The sequence below is a fragment of the Penicillium mononematosum genome (genome assembly GCF_028829835.1).
Source record: "Penicillium mononematosum strain IBT 11891 chromosome Unknown utg000002l:1.0-8112719.0:1.0-8118358.0, whole genome shotgun sequence".
Classification (NCBI taxonomy): Eukaryota; Fungi; Ascomycota; class Eurotiomycetes; order Eurotiales; family Aspergillaceae; genus Penicillium; species Penicillium mononematosum.
Genome location: NW_026643272.1, coordinates 3,038,462 through 3,061,172, shown reverse-complemented (window position 1 = coordinate 3,061,172; position 22,711 = coordinate 3,038,462). Strand labels below are relative to the sequence as shown.

Here is a 22,711-nt window from a genome sequence, read left to right as displayed (position 1 = left end):
TTTAAAGAGCATACAAGTTCGTTGAGTGGGAATTATCGTTGGGTTACACAGCTGTGTTTGGCGGTATTTCCGAATTATCCAATTATCCATCGAGTTCGTCTAACTCCTCTTGGCCCTGTCTATGTACTCTTTGGAAGACTTCCAGATACCCCTCGCACCGATCGCAATATCCCGCCGTCCATCATAAAGTGGGAAAATCACAACCGCCCCAAAAGCAGCGAACTGCCAAATGATGCCAACAACTACCCAACCACCGAAGAATGACTTCGTGAATATGTAGTCGCGATATAGGGGAAGAGGCCAAGCAACGAACGTGACCAGCACGATAGCCCCGAACATATACCAAGCAATTTTGAGCCATCTGTACAGCTCTTTCAATGTTGCGTCGTCAAATGGGTGCTCAATATCGTCGAGGTTGATTTCCACGGAAGATGGGGACGAAGCCGGCTTCGTATCGTTCTTTTCGTTCTTGTCGTCAATCTGCTCTGGGTCGTTGTTGATGCTTTCTGGTTGACTATCAACAAATGGTTTGACAGACTCAGCTACACCCTTCGAATCACTTGCGGGGTCTTCCTCGCTGATTTCGTTCAATGTGCTAGTATCTGAGGGGGTTGGCTGGATTTTTGCTTGATCTGCCAGTTCAATTCGAAGGAACACCCTCCAGTCGAACTTATAAGGTTTGTAGAGTGACAGTACAACGGAATAGAGGGCCGGCGTAAAGAAGGAAGCGATGGCAGCATATAGTGCCGGATAAGGATTTGTAGTGGTCGTGATGTTGATAGTGCCATACATATACTCGGTTGTTGCCAACCAGACAGCGAGACCTGTAAAGAAGCCAAGAACTGGAGAGATAATTGCAGCTATCCGAGTCTGCCGAGACCAGAACAAAGTTAGAATCATAGGGATAATTCCCGGGCATGAGATGATGGGTCTCAGGTACCCGATCCATGTCATGTTTGCCCCTCCATAATTGAGAGCGATGGAGATGCCGGTGATAAAGACACCGTGGATCACCACAGTCAAGTGGCTCACTCCCACAATTTGCTTGTCGGTAGCCTTTGGATTGAGGTATGTCTTATAGATGTCATAAGACAAGATGCTACTGACAGCAATCATTGAGGAGGAAACGGTACTTGTCAAAGCCATGAACAAAAGGAAAAAGAAGCCAATGATGCCTTTGTCTCCGATGAGTGCTTTGATGGTGTATGGCATCACCATGCCCGAGCTAACTTCAGTGGCGGTAAGCAAGCTAGGGTAGGTGGGAAAGATTGGTGTATCGTGAATTGCCCTCGTTGCCAACCCGATGACTGTGCCCAGACCCCAGGGGATACCGAAAACAGCCAATGCAGCTATATTATATCCTGGCACTGTTGCCTTGACCTCCGTCGCAAAGGACTTTTGCCAAAATGCGGTATCCTACCAATGACATATTAGCTTTGTAAAAGCTTGACGTTTTGTGAATCTCGGTAGCCTTTGCTAGGGACCTTTCAAAGATTGCCTTGGAAAGTCGACTTACCATGACGACAAGTGCCAGGTTTCCAAATTTTAGAATCAACCCCCAAATAATTGCATCCTTGGACTTGAATGTAAGGAGTGAACCTTCATAGTTTCCGGGGATGTAATTATCCGCAGCTGTTGCAATAAGTTTATCATACAAGCCACTTAGTCCACCAACTGACGAGTTTGTCAAAACAGCGATCGTAAAATAGATGATGAGAATAAGGGCAATAGCAGTGTGCAAAAAGTCCGTCAGGAATGTGGCCTTCAGGCCACCGACGGCTGTATAGAGGACAACTATAAGGAGGTTAGCTCTTGGTTCCTGAGATATTCTCAGAATAGAAATAAGACGGACCTCCGAGGGAACGAGGATAGTTGCCGCTACATAGTGCATGCCAGAAACACCATGAATTAGCTGAGAGCCCGTCATAATCATCGAGGCGCAGCCGAAGACGTTGTTGACGAGGTTGAGCACAATAAACACGAGATGTCCAATCCTGCCATAGCGCATCCGAACCACTTCAAGCGATGTATGAGCATAAGGTACCCGAATCTTGGCCATAACACCGAGTGCTGCCATCAGTGCAATTTGGAAACAGAGACCAGATCCCCACCACTATGGCCCATTAGTCGTGAAAGGTCATTTGAGGGTATTAAGGTAACATACCAGAGGCACCGCAAGACCGTATCTATATGTCATTGCCGCGCACAATACTGTTTCGTTGATCCACATCCAGGAACTGAAGACTGCAGATGCACACAGTCCTCTCCCTACGGATCGATTGGCAACCATGAACATTTCCGATTTTCCAGAATCTTCAGCAAGATATGCTTTCTGCACCTTGACGGCAACCAAAATGACACCACAGAACAACACGCTGAGGCCAATGAGAAGGCCATAGGCCGCCCCTTGGGGGATCAAAGCCAACTTGGACGTATCTATCGTGTTAGACATGTCTGGGCAAAGTAAAGCCAAGTTCAAAATCGCAGGGCCGAGAAATATTTATTGTCAGGAAGGTCCACCACATGTTCGATGCCAAGCCTGGTCTCTGTAGATTTGCAGCCAATTGGCATGCTCTGAAGGACTGCATAACAATCAGAGCTGCCGTGTGGGCGATATATCTCACGTCGTCCATGTCCCCAATTGCGTTATACGGAATGAGTTGTCGAGACGTGACTAACATGACTAGACACAGGGTGATTGGAAGATCGAAATTAAGCTAACAAGGTAAACATGTGGTAATTGCGGAACGGATGTGGGTGCGAAGGGGATTTTGGTTGGGATTGCGTGCCTTGACTTCCAGATTGCGATAAAACGAGTTGGAATCGCGAAAGACAAGGGTCACTGCGTACCCCACAGAGGCTATTTTATCGGCCGATATGGGATTCAAAATATTCATCTCAAATGTCGAATACCGATTACAAACGGGAGATTAGCCTTCAATGACCCTGTGCGATGGTGACACCGCTTGGCGTACACTTCTGCCCGTTATATGTACAAAGCGGTCCCCGGGCCATATGGCGCCTGGGCTATGGAAGCACCCTAAAAGCAAGGCCGATCAGTACAGGTTTCTGTCATTCTAGACCGAGCTAGCTCAGTTGCTTGACAAATCCGGCTTCTATGCGATGTCCATTGCGGACACCCGGGGGACGTACGATGTATACAAAGGCCCCAGTAATGTTGTGCCCACGTTGGCATCGGGTGCACAATTTCCTGCCATTGACCCGTTGTACCTTGTTCCTCCCATGTCCGCTGTCACACGGAACCTCATTTTTGGAGTTCCAGTGTGGCATACGAGAAACCGTACGCGCTCGCACGCTGAATCTCTATCTGGATCATCTCAGTCAGGGTCATGTGGTGTGGAATATTGTCACTTCGTACCTGGACAGCGCAGGCCGAGACCATGAGTTGAACGAGCAGATTCCTCACGATGAGTGATACGCACTAGCGGATGAATACTTCGGGGTGCTTTACAAGCTCTGGGAATGAAGCTTCCGAGACGACGCCGACAGCTCGGAACGTACATTGCTAGCGATGGTGTGTGAGAAACAAACCACAAAGGGAAATACTTTTAAGTGCCTAGGCCTCATTTCTGTGACCAACCATTTCTGTTCCAAGTCGGTGTCTCTGAGGCTGGTGGTCAATTCGGTGGAAGGCACGGGGAGGCAATATTCATCGGTGGTCAGACCCCCGAGTGTACTCGCTTGAGGGTGAATAATATACGGAATATTGCCAACCAGAAAGGCCGTGATCTCAGTCATATCAAAGTCATTGTGGTGCCACGGCTCGCGAAGTGGTTATTGGATCGAAGTGTTCGCCTGGAGAATCATGGAAGCAAGTACAAGTGGCGGGCAAGGGAGACCATTCCTCGATATCAGATTACGAAGAACTAGTTTACAGGTACAAAGTACGGAGTACCAGGTGTCTTGTCGATATACCTGGAGACCCGTGGACCCACTTTTGTATGACCTCATTTTTCCCGGCTCAATTAGTAATTCGACCCGGAGACCGTCGGGCCCGAGTCCCAGGGGCCCTGGGACAGTCTTACAAATCAAATATATTAATATAAATCGTTTGAACTGACCTGTTTGAATACCACCAAGTCCCAAGTCACAAGTCACAAAATGAAAGAAGCTATTATCGACAAGACCGTTTCGGTCATCATCCGCGACGTTGACATCCCCACTCCCAAACCCGGCCAGGTCCTCATCCGGGTAGTGGTGTCGGGTACCAACCCGAAGGATTGGAAAGTCCCCAAATGGCAACCAGATACTGTCCTGAACCAGGGAGATGATATCGCGGGGTATGTGGAGGCAGTGGGGAAGGAGTCCGGAACTTCCGCAAGGGAGACAAAGTGGCGGCGTTCCACGAGATGCTCAGCCCCCATGGAAGTTATGCCGAGTACGCCATTGCATGGGAACATACGACATTCCATCTCACCGAGAAGACCAGCTTTGAAGGTATGTTTCCCGCATCCTGATTATCGTGAGGATGAAACTAAACATATTGACCAGAGGCTGCTACTATCCCCCTCGCTGCGATGACTGCGGCTTTGGGCCTATATCAAGAACTGAGACTGCCTCTGCCTTGGGCTCCTGCCGATAAGCCCACACCACTGGTTGTGTACGGCGGTGCCACAGCGGTTGGGGCATTTGCGATCAAGTTCGCTCAGCTATCGAACATTCACCCTATTATCGCTGTTGCAGGCAAAGGCGCACCCTTCGTTGAGACACTGATCAGCAGAGAAAAGGGAGACACGATCGTCGATTATCGGGAAGGCGATGACGCCGTCCGCTCGGCGATCAAAGCTGCCAGCAAGGGGACACCCATTCACCATGCCTACGATGCCGTGTCCGAGAAGGGAAGCTATATAAATCTGGGCGCTGCTCTCGATGCACCTGGGAAGATCACTGTCGTTCTACCTGCGGAGGCTGATAAGGTGAAGGAGCAAATCAGCATCCACCGGACTATGGTTGGGTCTGTTCATATGCCCCCTGCTAAGGGCCAGGCTCTTGGTGATAAGGAATTCGGAGCTGCTTTCTTCCCATTTATTGGCCAAGGTCTGGCACAAGGCTGGTTCTCAGGCCACCCGTATGAAGTGAGGAAAGGTGGATTGGGGGGTCTCGAGGGCGCATTGAAAGATCTGGAGGCCGGCAAGGCTTCTGCGGTGAAATATTTGGTTAAGATTGCCGAGACTGAGGGAGTCCAGCAATAGTTATATAGCCCGAGAAACTGGTCTCAAGTTATTCTGTGAATACCATGACAATCATGCTACAAAATGTATGCCAAGCCAGATCGGGTTATATAGATCGGGAATTGTAGATCGGGATCGAAAATGACATCACCAATAAATTCTCAAAGTCGCGCACACGAATACACCCCGTGGACTGCCTCCATCCCAATTATCAATGCCCAACACCGCCTCATCCTGCAATGGCAAAGCGCACACTCGATGCATTCTTCAAGCCGTCAACCACCGCTCCGAAACGTCCTAAAACCGATTCCATCGAATCCAACACCGCAACCGCAATCTCACCCCCAGAGCCAAACGATATCCCAAACGAAGACACCAAACCAGCGAGCCAGCACCCAAGCTATCCAATCTCAATCGCCCAACTCCCCTCCCACATCGAAGTAGGCCTAGAACATGCAACCCCAGCAAACGCACCCCGGGCAATCAACAACCAACCACACCTCGACCTCCTCCACTTCCAGCCATACATCCCGCGCGCAACAGCAAACGAGCTATTCAAATTCCTCCGTCGCGAACTCCCCTTCTACCGCGTCCAATACACAGCACGCCGCGGCGACATCGAAACGCAAATCAACACACCGCGATGGACAACGGTCTTCGGAGTCGATGAGACATCGACTTTCATCCAAGAACAGGACAACCCCAACAGCCTCGTTCTAGTAGAAGCAAAGACCAAAACCCCAACCCCGAAAACAAAATACCAGTGCACGCCGCGCCCAATCCCAGCTTGTCTCGATCTCCTAAGGAGACAGGTCGAAGCCGCGAATGCAGCCGCAAACGCAGATAACAAAAACCCCGGCTATAATTTCTGCCTCGTAAATTACTACGCCAGCGGAGACGACAGTATTGCATTCCACTCCGATGACGAGCGTTTCCTGAGGACCCGAGCCGAATATCGCCTCGCTGTCACTGGGCGGCGAGCGGGATTTTCTAATGAAGCATAAGCCTTTCGTATCCGGGGGAATTGCGAACCGGACGACGGGTGGATGCGTGCCTGGTGCTGCGCGCGCGCAATGTCCGGGCCGGGTAGTACCAGTGCGATGAGGGGGAGTTGTACGGATTCGGGTGTGACATTGAATACCGTCTCTTCTCCTGAGTCTAGGCCTGCTGCTACGGTGCCACTGCAGCAGATCAAGATGAGTCTGGGATCAGGCGATATGGTTGTTATGCGCGGGGCGACGCAGTCGAATTGGTTGCATAGTATTCCTAAAAGGAAGGGGAAGGCTGGGGAGGCGACGAGGGGGCGGATTAATATCACCTTTCGGCGGGCTGTTGTTCCTGGCGGGACCAATAATTATTATCATTATAATGTTGGTAGTGGGGGGATGTATCGGTGGGATGAGGTTGCGAGGGAGATGGTTCTGCAGGATAGCAAGGTATAGCTACGCGGTAGCTACCCGGTGTATGATTGAACAGGAATAAGATTTGAAGGAAATAGAATATACATGGGTGCCGTAGCACGAAAGGAATATCTCATGCTCATGACTTGGACGTGCAACTCGAGGCGAGACAGATGATATCACTGTGATAGCTCTCCCGGCACATTTCAGTCTTTGTACATTTGCTTCTGACAGGGAAAAGAAAAAATAGACATTGAAGCAAGTCATCATATGGCATTGGTACTGCATCTTCCCAGTAACCATGGTATTTCTCCCCTAGGGAGTTCCGGCAAGTGCCGGGTAATAAAGAAACGTATTCTGGTTCGAATACAAGAGAGCTATGGGCCCTTGTAGGCATCAGAAGAGTGATTTGAAATGATCAGTAGTTGAAGATGACTTCCTCGCCGTAGACATCTGCGTAGCATTGGAACAGATCAGGGCAGCTACAATCAAACATGTTAGCGAGGGAAATAATATAACTGCAGGACAACTTACAAGACAGGATCCTTGCCGAAAACGATGTGCCATGAGTACTCCATAATGTTCGAAGTAGCCTCGTCCGGCAGGTCATTGTCCATCACCCAGTCATACATGCGCTGGTAATCGGTACGGGGGCGCTGGAGAATCTGCTCTCGGGAGACGGCAAACTGGGAGCAGCACGGGGCAGCGATTTCGCGGGGAACGGGCTCGCCAGGAACAGCTGTTTCCACGCAGCAGCGTAATATGCCTCGCCCGGGCTTTCGGGATTCGGGGGTTGACGGAATGGTTGGATGGCCGAGGGACATCCTGGGCTCAATTGGCAACGCAAGTTGACAAAGCCTGCCTGTTGCACGAATTCTTTCTGCAATGCCCGCACCGAGTCCACGTTGCTGTAATCCATGGTGTCGATATGCCAGCCGGCAATTACGCCGTCGCGGTGACTATGCAGGAAGACCACAACGTCTGGAAGGTCGTCGTAGTGGTCGACCAGGTATTGAAGGTAGGGGAGAGCCTCGCGACCCTTGTTCTTCGGTGTGTGGGTTGGGCATTGGTATCGTCGACGGTGTAAATGACGCTGCGCCATCTGGAGATATTCATTAGGCTGTCTTCCTCTGGGAACGTAATCGAGTCACACTCACTCTGCCAGTTCTGCGCCAATCCAAGCGGTATCTTCCTCCTTGCGCTTGCCCATCACAATGGCACCTTGGTTAGGGACCACGATTTCGGTGGTCTGGTAGATTAAAGCGGGTTTATTATCCGATGCAACCCGCCATTTCCGTTGCGGTCCGTTATCAGGTTCGGGTTTCGGTCTGAGGGATGTGCGGAAGGAGCCGGTGTCGAAGTGCCATATATCCTGAAGCGATTCACCTTTGGTCTTCAGATTGCGACAGACCAAGACGAGAGTAAAGATAATTAGTGCGGCAGCGGCACTAACACGGAGTGACAACCTCATCGCATAACGTGATTGTCGGGTTCGAGGGAGAGGGTATAGGGGTGGTGAGTGTGTGAGAGATATGAGAAGAGGCCAGTGTCTCAGAACGCAATCTTAGGGAAGGAATAAGCACCGACCCATGTGGAGGCCGGGGATCAAACTGACTCGCGTACTCCGAACGCGAGATGACGAAAGTGCCGAGTCAAGGGATGAAGTACTTCAAGAAGGAATGGAATCAATTGAAATAAGTAATATGAGACGGAAGAGGTCCCTTTCTCCAGGAAGAGAAATGGTAAAAAAAAAAAGAAGAAACGGGAAAAAAAAAGAAGGAAGTCAGCGCTTTCCTTATTTGGGAGAGCGGACTCCATCTGTTTCTGTTTCTGATCCATTTTGGGCCATTGGGGGCATTTTGATTGGAGGAAATGAAGGATCTCGGCCAATCTGCTTGAGTTTATTTATTATTTATTATTTATTATTTATTATTTATTATTTATTATTTATTATTTATTATTTATTATTTATTATTTATTATTTAATATTTTTAATTTCTGTAATTTCATTTATTCAGGGGTACATAAGGCTTACTCGACTGTGTGAGGTTACTTCGACACTTAATATCAACCTGGTCCAGCAGTTGATGTACATTCCTGAAACCATTTCTCTATTGGGCACTATACGTGATACACATCCCATGCAAGGGGATACCTCCCGTGTTTGAACTAAGTGCAGATCAATTTTCAATCCTCCGATATACTCCAACGCCAAAACTAAAAACGGGTATGACCAACGCCAAATACAGTTCCAATCCAAACCTAAGACATCATCCCCAAAATAAACCCAAGGCAACCACCAAGATAATATCCAAGACATCAGCCGCGCACCGGCAAAATATTCACATCAAAATACTCCGAATCAGGCGCCAGCCGACCAACCACACATCGCAGACTGGGCAAAACATCCAACGTTCCCTTCTCAACCGCCCAATGATGTTCTGCTAGATGAGCCATAAAGATATCCAGATTCCCATAAACCTGCGTCGAGCCCTGTGCCATCGCACAGCAGAAGACACAACAAAAGGTGCCGCGGGGAGTATTGGGAGCAAAATGCGCTGCCGGGTCCCGCTTACAAGGCACGTGTGATTTCGCCAAGAACTCGAATCGATAGCGAATACCGCTGGCTTTGTGCGTACGCACGCTTTCCTCGAATTGCGGGTTGCGACTGGAACTCTTAGGGGCCATGGGTGCTTCAAACGCGCACTTCGTACACCGCAGCCATGACTGTTGCGTGTAATAACCTGATCCGGGCTCAGAGTAGATTTTGAATCCACGAAATCCCGTGTGCACTTTCCACGCACCTTTGCAGAACCCCAGGTAGTTGTTCGTTTTGCTGGGTGGCCATAGCGGTCTGATTGCTTGGGTAGATCGGTCGGTGCTGCTTCGGGTGGAGGGGTTCGACGTGTTGGAGTCTGTTGAAGCCGTCGAGTTTGCGGAGAGGGAATCTTGGCGGGCTTGTGTGGGTGGGGAGATGGGCGAGAGGAGGTTGTTTTCTTCTTCGTCGATCGGGGTATGGCTGATGGCGTCCTCGGAGTCGGAGTCTGTGGGGCTTTCTTGCTTCCACGGGTTGCCCCAATACACGTCGTGGGGTATCGAGCTTGATCGCAGCTTGGGTCTACGCGGCGTAGCTGGTGTGATATCGAGTTGTGGAATCGGTCCAGGCGTCGACGGTGACACTTCGCTATTTCCTCCGGGCTGTGGTAGGTAACAAGGCTCGGGCGCTGACGACGGGAATGACGGTATACTCCAACGACCTGGGCGGGGATGGAACAAGTCGCCCATACTACTCACAACTGACCCAATGCCCGATGATCGTGTGCGAGGTCTTGGGTTGGTAGCCTCGCTTTTTCTCGCTGGCCCCGGTGTCTCCGTCGGTGAGGCGCAGACGGCCTCCGGTAGGAACTGGCCTTGTGTATAACTGCCTGGTGATGCAGGATATCTGCCGGAGGGATACCCCATCTCTGTTGTATGGAATGGCAAGTATCTGTCCGGACCTTTGGTGGAATGTCCTTGGCCATACAAGTTCATCCCATGATAGGTCGGATCGATGGACAGCGAAAAAGACGGTGGAACAGACGGTGGCGTTGAGATACGCTGGTATAAATCTCCCAAAATGAGTATAGTACGAGCGCGACCCTGCTCGGACTCTGTCTGCAACGCCATGAGGTCCAAAGTCGTCCCCGCTCCTGCGCCTCGCGAAGGTGTCTTAACAACGCCCTTGCAATTTGATGATAATATCTTTCATCTGCTCACGAGCGATCGAGTCACCTTGCTCGTATCGCCAGCCAAGTTCTTGGCGATGCTGATCGAACCGAGATTGGATCTCAGTACGGCCGCGTGCGAGGGACCGTTCTAGTTCCCGGGTGGACTGGCGCTCGTGGTATTTCTTCCTAATGGCAGTAAACATCCTCGCTCCGTCACTGTAGGCGGAGACGACTGTTTGCCGATTTGGGTTTGTTAATCTCATCTATTGATAGGAGGACAGGAGATGATCTTACTAGCTGCCACACAGGCTACGACCGCAATCACCTCCACCCCGGACATGGTGAGTGAGATGGAATTAAGGATATATGGAACTGAGGGGTGGAATACGAGCACTGTCTGTTTTGGTATCAAAGAATAAAGCAATAAGAGATAGACTAATTCTTTTTGATATAAAACAAGAAGCTTGGAGGAGATAAGAGAAGAGAAGAGAAATACCCAGCAAATGGACGTATTTGGCAAAAGAAATTTGGCCCTAAAGTGTGACGCAGACACAGACCTGATTGAAATCGACAAGTCCCTCTGATAGCAAAAGCACAGTCCACCTGGGCAGTTCTCTTCGATTGGCCCCGTGGGTTCTTTGACCAATTGGGAAAGGAAATTCTCCGGTGTAAGCGAAATGAGGGGGCTCAGCCTCGGTGGGAATGTATCATCAGGTGAACTTGAACTGCATGATGTTGTTTCCCATTAGTATGGTGATATAGTAAAACCATCCATAGATAAAAGATATACATTTTCATAGAAGCATAATAGTGCAAATCAGTGGCGATGATCGATGATCGGATCCACCGACTCCACAACCGATTTATAGAGACGATCCTTTGAAGTGACATATGCTGATTGTATATGGCATCCTTATTGAACAGACAAACAGTATCTTCATTCATGCATAGCTAACCAAATAGAAACAAGACAAGGCCGCCTAGCCAATCCAAGCCCTAACTACACTATTCTAACCCATAAATCCATACATAAACAAAAGTTACAAAAAAAGAAACGCTAGCTCAAATGCAAAGACAAGAAAAAGCAAAGAACACCAACCCCCGTCCTCTTCAATGATCAACAACATCGTCCCTTATTGGGTGATGCACGCATAACGCGCTCCTCCTCAGCACCAGCGACATTAACACCAGGTGCCGCCAAACCCAGCCAACTCCTCCTCTTATCACCATGACCAAGCCGGAAACTCCCCGTGCCCTCCACAACCCCAGGGTTAAAAGGGCCGATGACCCCATTCGCCATGGGCGTACCAGCAATCGACAAAGCCAGCTCGGCATCCCGCCGATTGCGCTGCTCGACCAGCTTACGCGTAATAACGCGGAAAACTTCATCAATTCCCTCGCCATCCCGCGCGCTGATCTCATGACAGCAGTCCCACCCAATCTCCTGCCCCCAGAAAGCCGAACTGCGCTTCGAGTCCGGACTCTGCAGTGCTGCAGCGCTGGCGCTGGCGTTCGATGCGCTGCCGCCACTCCCTCCAAAGACAGATGTTCCAAAGCCTAGCCCACCCATGCCTGCTGTTGCGGTCGGTGGCGGGGTGGAGGCTTGGGTTGGGTATAGTTGTTCGGCGACGTATGCGATTGTGCGCTCGAAGGGGACGCGGCGGCGGGAGGGGTCATCGGCGACAATGTCAGATTTTGTACCTACGACATGGATGATGAGGGAGTCTGTGCCGTCATCGTTGGGTGTGATGTTTTTGCGGAGTTCGCGTAGCCAACCGGCCATTTCTTGGAAGCTGTTTTGGTCGGTGATCTATGTAGCCAGTTAGTATTAGTGTTTATATACATACATAATATATATAGATATATATGTATATTCTTTTTCTTTTTTCTTATCTTGTAGGTTGCGCGTGTATAGGAAACAAATACAAACGCAAGAAGAATGGAGGAGAGGGGAAATGGTGCGGAAGTGGATGCACTGACATCATAGCACAGGAGCACTGCTTGGGCTCCTCTATAGTAAAGTCTCGACATGCTGCGAAACCTCTCTTGTCCAGCAGTGTCCCATATCTGTAATCTTACTATCGTGTCGGAGGTGGAATCAAGGACGCGCTTCGTCACGAACGACGCGCCGATGGTTGAAGCCGCTGCGGGGTTGAAGGTGTTTTTACAGTATCTCTCCACGAGCGCAGTCTTTCCCACCCCTGTCATTAACATTAGTAAACTGTTTAGTTGAGTTTCCAACCTCGAGTATATAGATTGGAAACTGGGCACTCCACAGACGACATACCCTGTGCTCCAAGCACCACAATCTTAGCTTCAAGGCTTGAACTCATGTTTCCCCGAGGTTGAGGAAGCGGGGGTCAAGGTTTTGTATTCGCATTATATGTTCACAGAAGCCAAATTCTTTGACAACCAACGCGAAAGAGAGCAATCAGATGAAAGGAAGTTTTCAAGGAGAAATGAAAGAAAAGAAAAGCTGATGTTCCGGGCGGTATCAGCCGATGTTCATATGTATTCACGAGGTCACCTGCACGTGTCTTGGATAGCAAAAAAAGAAGGGGGGTAATAGAAAAGTGAAGAAAGGGTTCAACTTTCTCACAACCCGACTTTATCTTCCATGTTGATTGGTAACCTGAGATTCAAGGCATATATACAGGCGAACAAAGGGCTGAAGTTAAACTGTCAGCCTGCGAATTAATATATTTTACATAAGTTGATTGGTTTTGCCCAGGTGCTCTTGGGGCGATTATACTCGTGATAATACTCGTGATGAGAGTTTTAATTTGTGAGGACTATGAATGGTCCCCTTGCACTGGAGTCTATCAGCCTCATGCAAGGCAGCACCCGCATGAGTCACTATTAAACTCAACCCTAAAGAGGCAGGTTTGACGTTGGCACATGCAGGGGCATTTACGATTTACATACTCCGTAGGAAAAGAGTAAATATAATGTGTTTCTCCCCTAGTGGTATCATGCAAAGCGCATGTACATGAAGCTGGCAATTCCCATGCCCGACCGAACCATTTTCGGAGGTCATTATCAAAAAAAAAAAACAATAGCACTATACTTTGAGTGCAGACAGGATCATCCGCCGGCATCAGACGGTGTCATCCTCCAGGCCAGAAACAATGGGTATATAATGTCAAAAGAAATAGCAAAGTAAAAGAGAAAAGACAAATGCAAATCTGGCGTTCACCCTTTCATTAGACAGAGGGAACAGCACAGCCATAACATTGAGAAATGGCAGCGCACAGCGCTGTCACGCCGGCAACTTAAAACACAACCGCTTAGTGGAGCTTATAGAAACTCAAGAGATGTTCTTGGAGTTCTCGGTCTCCTCGTGGAAATCCTTTCCATCGCTAGAGGTGCTGCGAGGGGAGCCCTTCTCACCAGCGTTCTCCATATCACCCTGCTGGCGGTGAGACTCGAAGCCATACTCAGCAGCCTTGGCCTCAATCTCCTCATCAGTGAGCTTAGGCAACTCTTTGGCAGCCTTGACATAGCTCATGTTCTCGCAGTAACCCTTGGCAAAGATGAGATCGATCTCCTCCAGACTGCGACCAGCGGTCTCAGGGTAGAAGAGGATCATGGGGGGGAATGAAGATGAAGTTCATCACGGCGAAGAAGAGGTAGGTACCCCAGGAGATGCTGTCAATCATAACCGGAGTGATCATAACAACAGTGAAGTTGAACAGCCAGTTCGAGCAGGTAGAGACGGCATTAGCCTTGGCACGGGTACGGAGAGGCGAGATCTCGGCGGGGTACAGCCAGGGGAGAGGCAGGATCGAGGCACCGAAGAAGGACATGTAGAGGAACAGACCGAAGACGGCACCCTTAGAAGGTCCGGTCTCGTCGGGGATCAAGCAACCGAAGACGATGATCATGGAAACCATCTGACCTGTCATACCACCAATGAAGAGCTTGCGGCGACCGATCTTCTCAATGAAGAACCAGGAGAAGGTAGCGAAGATGGCATAGACAATCATGTTGATGCCACCGATAAGCATGGACATAAACTGAGACTGACCGAGAGACTTCTTCAGGAGGACGGGCAGGTAGTAAATCACAGCATTGCAACCAGACAACTGCTGGGCGATTTGAGATGAAGAACCGATAAGCATGCGGCGCAGGTGCTGGGTCTTGCCACCAGTGAGGAGATCAGAGTAACCAGCACCGGCAGCAACACCAGCAGCCTCAATGGACTCGATGACAAGCTGCTTCTGGAGCTGGGTCTCGTGGGAATCGACTTCGTAACCACCGAGAGCAGCGAGCACATACTCACCCTCGTGCACCTTACCCTTGGAGATAAGGTAGCGAGGCGAGTCGGGCAAATAGTACATGCCAATGATAATGATAACACCGAAGATAATCTGGAAGCCAATGGGGAAACGCCAGACAAGATCCTCGGGGCCGTACGAGGCACCGAAGTCAATCCAGTAGGCAATCATTGTACCAATGGCGATAATACCACCCTCGATACAGATGAGAAGACCACGGTTGGAGGAACGCGAGCACTCGGCCTGGTAGGTAGGGATGGTTGAAGTGTTCATTCCGTTGCCGATACCAGTGATGATACGGCCGACGAAGAACTGGGCGGTAGCTCCATGGCCCTTTACGGCAGCGATCTGAATAATAACACCAATGATCATGACCCAAGCACCGTGAATAATCATGAGACGACGACCAAGCTTGTCACCAGTGAACAAGGCGTACATGGCACCAACCAGGCAACCCAACTCGTAGACGGCAGTCACCAGGGCCTGCATGGTGGAGTCGCCATGGGTGATAGGCATAAGCTTGCCGAAGGCATCGGAATCAATAATGCCGGACATGACACCCTCTGTGGATTGTTAGCAACGTTGGACTTGGATGATACTAGGTCAATGTATACTCACGATCGTAACCGAAAAGCAAGAAGCCCATAGTGGCGATGGTCGACACCGTCAAACTCAGGGGCCTTCCGGACATGCCACCATATTTCGGCGCCATGATGAAGAATAGAAGAAGATCACGATATAACCAATCTATACAAGTCCAAAGGTGTTATGAAGGACTAGTCCCAGTGTCAACACGTGGGTATGGTCGGTATGAGGGGAATGAATGGAATGACTAGGTATATAAAGACACGCGGAGAAAAGAAAGAAAAAACCCGGGGGAGGAGGAAATAGGGAGATATTTGAGTGTCTGCTTCTCCAACGGAGTTTGACGAAAGTGGCAAGGAGATTCATCGTGGGGCATAGATATTTTTCTCCCCCGTGTGTACGGAGTACTCCATACGAGTTACGATGCCTTCGAATAATAAAAAATAAAAGAATGCAAAATAATAATAAAAAGAATAAAAAGAATAAAAAGCCACTGCCGGAGTAGTTGTGGTTCAACGAATCAGAGTTGTCAAGGAGCGGAACCCATTAGCCGAATGCATCAATAAATGGCGTGTTAAGCATTTTTAAAAAGATCCACCCGGTAGTTTGCGTCCCTGATGACATCAGATATGGAATTTCTTTTTATTTTCTATTTTCTTTTGACTTAATCCGTATTTGTTTTGATGATAATTGATTCTCATCATAATTGGCCTATAGTGGTGGATATGACTTGGTCACTTCGGTGTGGTGCTTAACTAGGTAGCTTAGATCCGCACCGACTGACCAAACATAAAATCTCAAACAAGAATTCTGGATCATATTAAAATGGACTGTACCTAGTGTGTCTATTGTTCGGGTAAGGAAATGGCAGCGAGATTCGGAGTAAGGGTGAAGGACAAGCCCTACCAATAATAGGTTTAAACCGTTGAGGAAGGCGTGCCGATATCGAATAGTGCATCGGGATTGCGCATGCACACGGGAATATGGTAGGTGCGCTATTAGGGTCCCTATGATTCAACAATGTACGGAGTACTTAAACGTTGTACTCGATTTCAATGCAACAAGTCCAAGCGCCAAGCTACTCCCGTCCTTCTCGGTGCTGGTTGCAAAACGGGGCTCGGGAAGCCGTCTCCATGCCGAAGATACTCGGCGATGAGAAATGTTCGCGGGTGCCGTGAAAGGACTAGCGCCACACTAAAAGGATCGGACAGTGATCATCATGGTCGCTTACTCGATACAGGATGTGCATAACAGATCCTCCTTGCTCTTCATTATTGAGATCTTTTAATAATATATGCAATGTTTTTCTTCTCCCTTCCTTGGGGATTCCTATCTAGGCTATAGGTAATACAATATAAGGCTGCATACATGTATGTTGTACAATGTTGCACTCAGATCCGAAAACAATATGTGGAATAGCACATTTCACAGATTTATGCGAGCCAAGAGCCAAGGCGTCTAGGGCCGGGCCCGCAAGGCTTTTTTTTTTCTTGACCGTCGCTTCTTTTCAGTCTGAGTTTAAAAAATGACAAATGAATTGTATGAAAAGTTATAAATCTTTTTATTTTTCCCTTCGACCATTCAAATGATGACCCACGTCATGTCTCAAAGATATGCAGGATTATCCATCGAATCCCCTCCTTTGGCGGAAAAGTGTCGCCTAGTATCCGCAATGATGTCGTTGAACCACTTCCCGGCGTATTCGAAGTTTTCTCGAACTGCAACTAAGTGGATACGGGCGAAAAACATAGGCAACCACAAAATTAAAACAAATTTACAGAACATGGCTAAAGATTCCATTCTTTTCCCGAATATGCGAATGCACTGTATTCAGATTGGAAGAGCTCTTTACCGTTGAAGCGTATGATGGTAAGAAATGGTTCTCTTTATGGCAGGTCCGCGTGTCAATGTCCACAATTCAGGGGATTCAGGAGACTATCGATGGGTCTCCTTCGGCTAATCATGCATCTCGGAGAACCCGCCTTCCTGTCTCGTACATTGCACTTTGTATGTCCATCTAAATCTCACGTTACAGTCGATCGAGACCTCTCAACAGACCTCGCCCGATGAGGGGTCGATTGGACGATAGGAAAACCCAGCTTCAGATCTCATGGTGCATATACATTTGAACAGAACACATAAAGATAGACCCCGCTTCCTGGGGGATTTCGGTCATTTCAGAGCCTGCGATGGCCTGTCAGCACAGCCGACCTGCGGATGAGTCCTGCGTGGTTAGGATTGAGCCTTATTACCTAGGTATTGCCGTATATTATTTTTTTAGATAGGTGATCCAAACAATACCCATTTATGAATCCTACAATACAGTTTGGTCGAACTATAACCAGTGGTGGCGACCGCTTTGCGCCCGGTTCGATCTACCTGCACTTGATTCAAAGATTTTGTGCCCCATGCACACATGGTGCAACTCGTGGACAGTGCACCTTGACCGTGCCCCTTCCCCGTACAACGTTAGCGGCAGCCACGAGGCAACAAGGAGGGGTGGCCGTGGCAGAAGATGGAGAAATGGCGGAGGTGTGGGAGGGTGGAGAACATTCGGAGGCGCCGGCAATGCCAGGGAGGTGCGAGGAATGAACGAACGTGTCCGATGATAGCGGCTGCCTCGATGCCGATGTGCCGATGCAACAAACTTACATGTGCGCCTTACGCGCGTTGCATTGAGCGGCTGTTATTTTTCGCGGTCTCTTCCAACTTCGAACCAAAAAACCAGGTTTCAAAGAAGCTTTCTAGCGATCGACGGTGGCGCTGTCAGCCAAGGCCGAGGTAGGACCGTTCTTCGTCCACTGATCTCCACTACCTTATGTTTCCAATTGGCAGCTTGTATCATCCATGCTTCTGATGGTCATGAAGGCCTTAGTATCCGTACTCCAACATGATGGTTGTTATGACTTCGCGTACTCTGGATGACGATGATCACGTGGAATCATGTGATAAAGTCATGTGAATCTGTCTGCCTCAGGCCATTCGCTATTCCTTCCCCAAGACGGCGTCCCCGACATTCCAACGAGGAAATGCAGGGCTGTCAACAGCGATTTGTTCCATTAGCCGTTCGAGAGAATCAAGGGTGCGAACTGGCAGGAGCTGAAGAAAGACAATCAAATGCAATTTATGCATTTTGCAGTTCTGCTAGGGACCGTTATTAACTAACAAGGGCTAACCTTAGAATTATACTGCGTACATGTAAATCTCTATGTACGGGGTATATGGTAACATATTGCTGAATACATCATATTTTGTCTTTCTTTTTCCATATAGGTAAGGTTGTTTTCTGAATGCAGATGTAGACAACAAAAAACGTTTTTGTCGTGTGAAGGGAACATGCGGGCATGTATAATGCGTTCATTACTACTGGCTGAATACAATATAGAGAATGTCACCAAGATCGAGGCTCCTACGACGATCCCAACCTCCAATCTCATAGAGACTTCGAATTTTAGACTTGATCTTAGAAACGAATCGAATTAATATACGGACTTAAGGATTGAGGGCCCATCCGACCAGACTCTCATCCGACGAGTCGGCCGAGAAGCTCCCCGCAACTTTCTCCCCCGGACTCATTTATCCCGAGGTTCCACTAGATCTTTTTCCCTTTAATTACTTCTTCTTCTTCTCTACTCTTCTGCAACCCATACTCTCATATCCTCTTCAAAATGAGCGCAGGCAAGCTCACCGGCGCAGATGTCGCCGAGCACAACTCCAAAGACTCGTGCTGGGTCATCGTGCACGGCAAAGCCTACGATGTAACCGAATTCCTCCCGGGTATGTGTTTCTTTACTACTGCTCTTCCCTGCTCGAATGTACGCTAATATTTCCCAGAACACCCTGGGGGTCAGAAGATCATCCTCAAGTATGCAGGCAAAGATGCGACCGAAGAGTTCGAACCAATCCACCCACCCGACACCTTGGACAAGTTCCTAGACAAGTCGAAACACTTGGGAGCAGTAGACATGGGAACCGTCGAGCAGGAAGAAAAAGCTTTCGATCCGGAGGAGGCCGACCGCCAAGAGCGCATTTCCCGCATGCCCTCCCTCGCAGCGTGCTACAACCTGATGGACTTTGAGGCGGTGGCCCGCCAAGTCATGAAGAAGACGGCGTGGGCATACTACTCCAGCGGAGCAGATGATGAAATTGTAAGCTACTCTGATGTCTACATCGATACCCCCCAAGCATCAAACCCCCCAATGCTAACCTATACCCAGACAATGCGCGAGAATCACGCAGCCTTCCACAAAATCTGGTTCAGGCCGCGGATTCTCAGTCGATGTCGAGCACATCGACATGAGCACGACAATGCTGGGCACAAAATGCTCAATCCCATTCTACGTGACCGCCACAGCGCTCGGCAAACTGGGCCACCCAGAAGGCGAAGTGGTGCTCACAAAAGCCGCCCACCGACACAACGTAGTACAAATGATCCCCACCCTAGCCTCATGCTCTTTCGATGAAATCGTCGACGCCAAACAAGGCGATCAAGTACAATGGCTCCAGCTATACGTGAACAAAGACCGCGAAATCACGCGCAAGATCGTCGAACACGCTGAAAAGCGCGGCTGCAAGGGCCTATTTATCACCGTCGACGCGCCTCAGCTCGGCCGTCGCGAGAAAGACATGCGCTCCAAGTTCTCCGATCCCGGTTCGAACGTCCAGGCTGGCGGCGATAACATCGATCGCACCCAAGGCGCCGCCCGAGCCATCTCCTCCTTCATCGATCCCGCTCTCTCATGGAAGGATATCCCCTGGTTCAAATCCATCACACGCATGCCGATCGTGCTGAAGGGCGTGCAGTGCGTTGAGGACGTCCTGCGCGCTGTCGAGGCAGGCTGTGATGGCGTCGTGCTATCTAACCACGGCGGACGGCAGCTCGAGACCGCACGGTCCGGCATCGAGGTCTTGGCCGAGGTGATGCCTGCCCTCCGCGAGCGCGGTTGGGAAAAGCGCATTGAAGTCTTTGTTGATGGCGGTGTGCGTCGCGCAACTGATATCCTTAAGGCGCTTTGTCTGGGCGCGACGGGTATCGGTATTGGGCGGCCGTTCCTTTATGCCATGTCTGCTTATGGGATCGATGGTGTGGACCGTGCTATGCAACTGCTGAAGGATGAGATGGAGATGAATATGCGGTTGATTGGAGCTGCGAGTGTGGCCGATCTCAATCCTAGTCTGCTTGATACCCGTGGCTTGTTGGGTGGGCACTCTGTTGTGCCATCTGATACCCTTGGCCTTGGTGCTTATGATCCATTGGAGGCACCGAGGTTTAATGAAAAGCCGAAGCTCTAGATTCTTTTTGGCCGCATTCGTGGTTCATTTGTTCGTGTTGATACTTGCCGTGTTGTTCGCATCGGTCTGCAGGATGGTATCGTCTGAACATGTAACATTGAGTTCATATATATCTCTATACCCATGCAATATGTACAAATTATTTATCTTGGAGAAAAGTATACTTTTTGCCTTGTAGAACTTCAAGTGCTTTTCAACAGGCTACGACGATGGATGGATTACTGCCGAGCTTACGAAGATATATTTCGAACCCCAGGTGAGGTGGACACTGACCCAACACAGGTACCGAGGTATGTAACTTGTGTCTGTGTTAATCTCTTTGGTTTTCCATATACATATAGCTGTTAATAGCAGTTAACTGGTTATATTATAACTGCATCTCGACTAACATTCTAGCCTAAGGTTGGACCCAAGTACTTCGTAAGCCTTCCAAGCTCCCGACGGCAGTGAGGTTCTGTTGCTTCAAATCCCAGCCAATCTTATATTTATTGGGTTAGTATTGCTACCAGGATTCGAATCGTCAACATATATATTATATAGATTATCATTTTGTGATGTGAGATACAAGGTCGATCTTGAGAACCGACCTTGGGTTCGCTCAGGCTGGGATCAAAAGATGTGAATACCCGAAAAAGAGGCGCCATTTCTCGTACAGTCAAAACGCTCAGCTACTATTTACAGCTGCAGTTCACCAAGCGCAAACCAACGAAACATGGTATTATGAACAGGAAGCAAAAAGCGAACGCTATGCATGCCGGTAAAAGATCACAGGGTAAAAACCCTCGGCGGGTTACCCAGGCGGCCAGTATCGCGATACATGCAAGCGGCGTTGACCATCCACCCACCATTAAGGTTCTCCCCTCCCCAGACATGGGCCCAGACCACACCTAGGATCCCGTATCCCACGACCCGCGCGGCATCCATCCAGGCAGACAAATCGAAAAGATCGCGCAGGAAGCCGGCCAGCGAAGCAAGGCGGCTAAGACGCGCGCGTGACCGGCGCGAAGCACACAATCTTTCCCAGGCCCGCTGGGCTTCATCCCAGAATATGGGTTCTTGGCCTGCGGATTCATGGACATGGCCGAAGACGTGGAGCGCAGGGCGGACGCGCCATGATTCCGCTAGCAGGTTGGGACAGCCTGTGGAGTATACGGGGGACAGGTCAAGATGGGATTGGGGTGGGGTGTGGGTGACGAGAATGTCTGTTTCCGGGGGCACGGTGCCAGACCAGGCGTCATGGTGTGGGGGGTATGTGAAGGCGTGTTCGGGGCCGAAGGGGGACGATGGCTGGGACTTGCGGCGCGCCGTAAATGGTGAGGGAGCGCGAGCGGGAGCTGGTGAGGGGGGTTGTGGACGAGGGCGTGGAGGTGTCTGCGAACGAGAGGGTAACGGCTGAGTGTTGGAGGTAGTGGATGTCACCCCAGTCGATGCGGGAGGCGCCGTTCAGGTCGTGGAGCGAGTGGATGGATGCCGTAGATGAGGAGACTGCGGAGAAGGAATCCCCCGTAGAAGCTGGGCCTTTGCGGTCCTCATCCAGGCGCGACCGCACGTCGAAGTAACTGTCATGGTTCCCTCCGATGGCGACTTTGTATGGGTGGGGAAGGCTTCGGAGCCAGTCAACGGCGGCTTGGATATCGCGTGCAGAACCGTCGTTGCAGAGGTCGCCGGCGTGGATGAGAAGGTCTCCGTCAGGTACGTCTGGCCATTCGAGGGTGTGGGTATCAGAGATGCAGACTACTCGGATTGGTTGAGTGCCCGGTGGAGGGAGTCGAGGAGGTCCGCGCAGACGGAGTAAGATCTGGTGCACTGGATAGAGTAAGGCCACTAGGGGAGAGGCGATGAAGTAGTCGGGAATAGGGCGACGGTTGAAGGGGCTTGCCATGGTGGCAGAGAAGCCAACAGCTAGAGTCCCAGGAGTTCAAGAGGTGAATCCACCGAGATCAAGCCAGGTACCTAGTTACCCCAAGCGGGGATCGTGACATCAGGACCGCAGTCGATCTTCTCTCTGTTTCTTTTCAGATTTGACTGAAATATGATAGAATTATTTGGTAAAATATGGTATAGGATATGATAGATAGGGGAAGGTTATAGCATAAAAGACCTAAAACACCCAAGCAGCTCAGTGTGTTAAGTGTGTCAACAGATTCAACAGAGTCAACATCACAGAATGTATCATCTCACCTGACATGTACGCGTACTTGCTACTTGCTGTGTCTCTGTTAGTTATTCAAAGTACCAGCGACCTTTTTTTCTGACTT

The 22,711-nt window shown here is 49.7% G+C and overlaps 11 protein-coding genes across 11 annotated transcripts; 5 read left to right on the top strand and 6 right to left on the bottom strand.

The window, feature by feature from the left end:
- Positions 1–99: 99 nt before the first annotated feature.
- Positions 100–2,452, bottom strand: N7519_002937 (sodium:solute symporter family protein; the record flags this gene model as incomplete). The annotated part of the gene is made up of 3 exons (XM_057289715.1): positions 100–1,416; positions 1,517–2,113; positions 2,165–2,452. 3 exons carry the CDS (start codon positions 2,450–2,452, stop codon positions 100–102), a joined length of 2,202 nt encoding a protein of 733 aa, XP_057150917.1.
- Positions 2,453–3,483: 1,031 nt separating this feature from the next.
- Positions 3,484–3,891, top strand: N7519_002936 (Nitrilotriacetate monooxygenase component A/pristinamycin IIA synthase subunit A; the record flags this gene model as incomplete). Its single annotated transcript, XM_057289714.1, has 2 exons — positions 3,484–3,535; positions 3,575–3,891. 2 exons carry the CDS (start codon positions 3,484–3,486, stop codon positions 3,889–3,891), a joined length of 369 nt encoding a protein of 122 aa, XP_057150916.1.
- Positions 3,892–4,122: 231 nt separating this feature from the next.
- Positions 4,123–5,213, top strand: N7519_002935 (zinc-binding alcohol dehydrogenase family protein; the record flags this gene model as incomplete). The annotated part of the gene is given in 3 exon segments (XM_057289713.1): positions 4,123–4,301; positions 4,316–4,458; positions 4,513–5,213. The coding sequence occupies 3 exon segments, from the start codon at positions 4,123–4,125 to the stop codon at positions 5,211–5,213; spliced, it is 1,023 nt and encodes a 340-aa protein (XP_057150915.1).
- Positions 5,214–5,431: 218 nt separating this feature from the next.
- Positions 5,432–6,196, top strand: N7519_002934 (uncharacterized protein; the record flags this gene model as incomplete). The annotated part of the gene is made up of 1 exon (XM_057289712.1): positions 5,432–6,196. The coding sequence occupies one exon, from the start codon at positions 5,432–5,434 to the stop codon at positions 6,194–6,196; it is 765 nt and encodes a 254-aa protein (XP_057150914.1).
- Positions 6,197–6,265: 69 nt separating this feature from the next.
- Positions 6,266–6,634, top strand: N7519_002933 (uncharacterized protein; the record flags this gene model as incomplete). The annotated part of the gene is made up of 1 exon (XM_057289711.1): positions 6,266–6,634. The coding sequence occupies one exon, from the start codon at positions 6,266–6,268 to the stop codon at positions 6,632–6,634; it is 369 nt and encodes a 122-aa protein (XP_057150913.1).
- A 376-nt stretch (positions 6,635–7,010) lies between these two features.
- On the bottom strand, positions 7,011–8,063 carry N7519_002932 (DUF3431 domain-containing protein; the record flags this gene model as incomplete). Its single annotated transcript, XM_057289710.1, has 4 exons — positions 7,011–7,074; positions 7,127–7,331; positions 7,391–7,722; positions 7,750–8,063. 4 exons carry the CDS (start codon positions 8,061–8,063, stop codon positions 7,011–7,013), a joined length of 915 nt encoding a protein of 304 aa, XP_057150912.1.
- Positions 8,064–8,911: 848 nt separating this feature from the next.
- On the bottom strand, positions 8,912–10,639 carry N7519_002931 (uncharacterized protein; the record flags this gene model as incomplete). The annotated part of the gene is made up of 3 exons (XM_057289709.1): positions 8,912–10,281; positions 10,349–10,531; positions 10,594–10,639. The coding sequence occupies 3 exons, from the start codon at positions 10,637–10,639 to the stop codon at positions 8,912–8,914; spliced, it is 1,599 nt and encodes a 532-aa protein (XP_057150911.1).
- Positions 10,640–11,416: 777 nt separating this feature from the next.
- N7519_002930 (Rab family GTPase) lies at positions 11,417–12,632 on the bottom strand (the record flags this gene model as incomplete). Its single annotated transcript, XM_057289708.1, has 3 exons — positions 11,417–12,109; positions 12,280–12,500; positions 12,587–12,632. 3 exons carry the CDS (start codon positions 12,630–12,632, stop codon positions 11,417–11,419), a joined length of 960 nt encoding a protein of 319 aa, XP_057150910.1.
- Positions 12,633–13,606: 974 nt separating this feature from the next.
- On the bottom strand, positions 13,607–15,288 carry N7519_002929 (putative MFS monosaccharide transporter; the record flags this gene model as incomplete). Its single annotated transcript, XM_057289707.1, has 3 exons — positions 13,607–13,867; positions 13,917–15,139; positions 15,195–15,288. The coding sequence occupies 3 exons, from the start codon at positions 15,286–15,288 to the stop codon at positions 13,607–13,609; spliced, it is 1,578 nt and encodes a 525-aa protein (XP_057150909.1).
- A 3,541-nt stretch (positions 15,289–18,829) lies between these two features.
- N7519_002928 (L-lactate dehydrogenase (cytochrome)) lies at positions 18,830–20,453 on the top strand (the record flags this gene model as incomplete). Its single annotated transcript, XM_057289706.1, has 3 exons — positions 18,830–18,938; positions 18,996–19,309; positions 19,401–20,453. 3 exons carry the CDS (start codon positions 18,830–18,832, stop codon positions 20,451–20,453), a joined length of 1,476 nt encoding a protein of 491 aa, XP_057150908.1.
- Positions 20,454–21,218: 765 nt separating this feature from the next.
- On the bottom strand, positions 21,219–22,335 carry N7519_002927 (metallophosphatase domain-containing protein; the record flags this gene model as incomplete). The annotated part of the gene is made up of 2 exons (XM_057289705.1): positions 21,219–21,787; positions 21,873–22,335. The coding sequence occupies 2 exons, from the start codon at positions 22,333–22,335 to the stop codon at positions 21,219–21,221; spliced, it is 1,032 nt and encodes a 343-aa protein (XP_057150907.1).
- Positions 22,336–22,711: the final 376 nt, after the last annotated feature.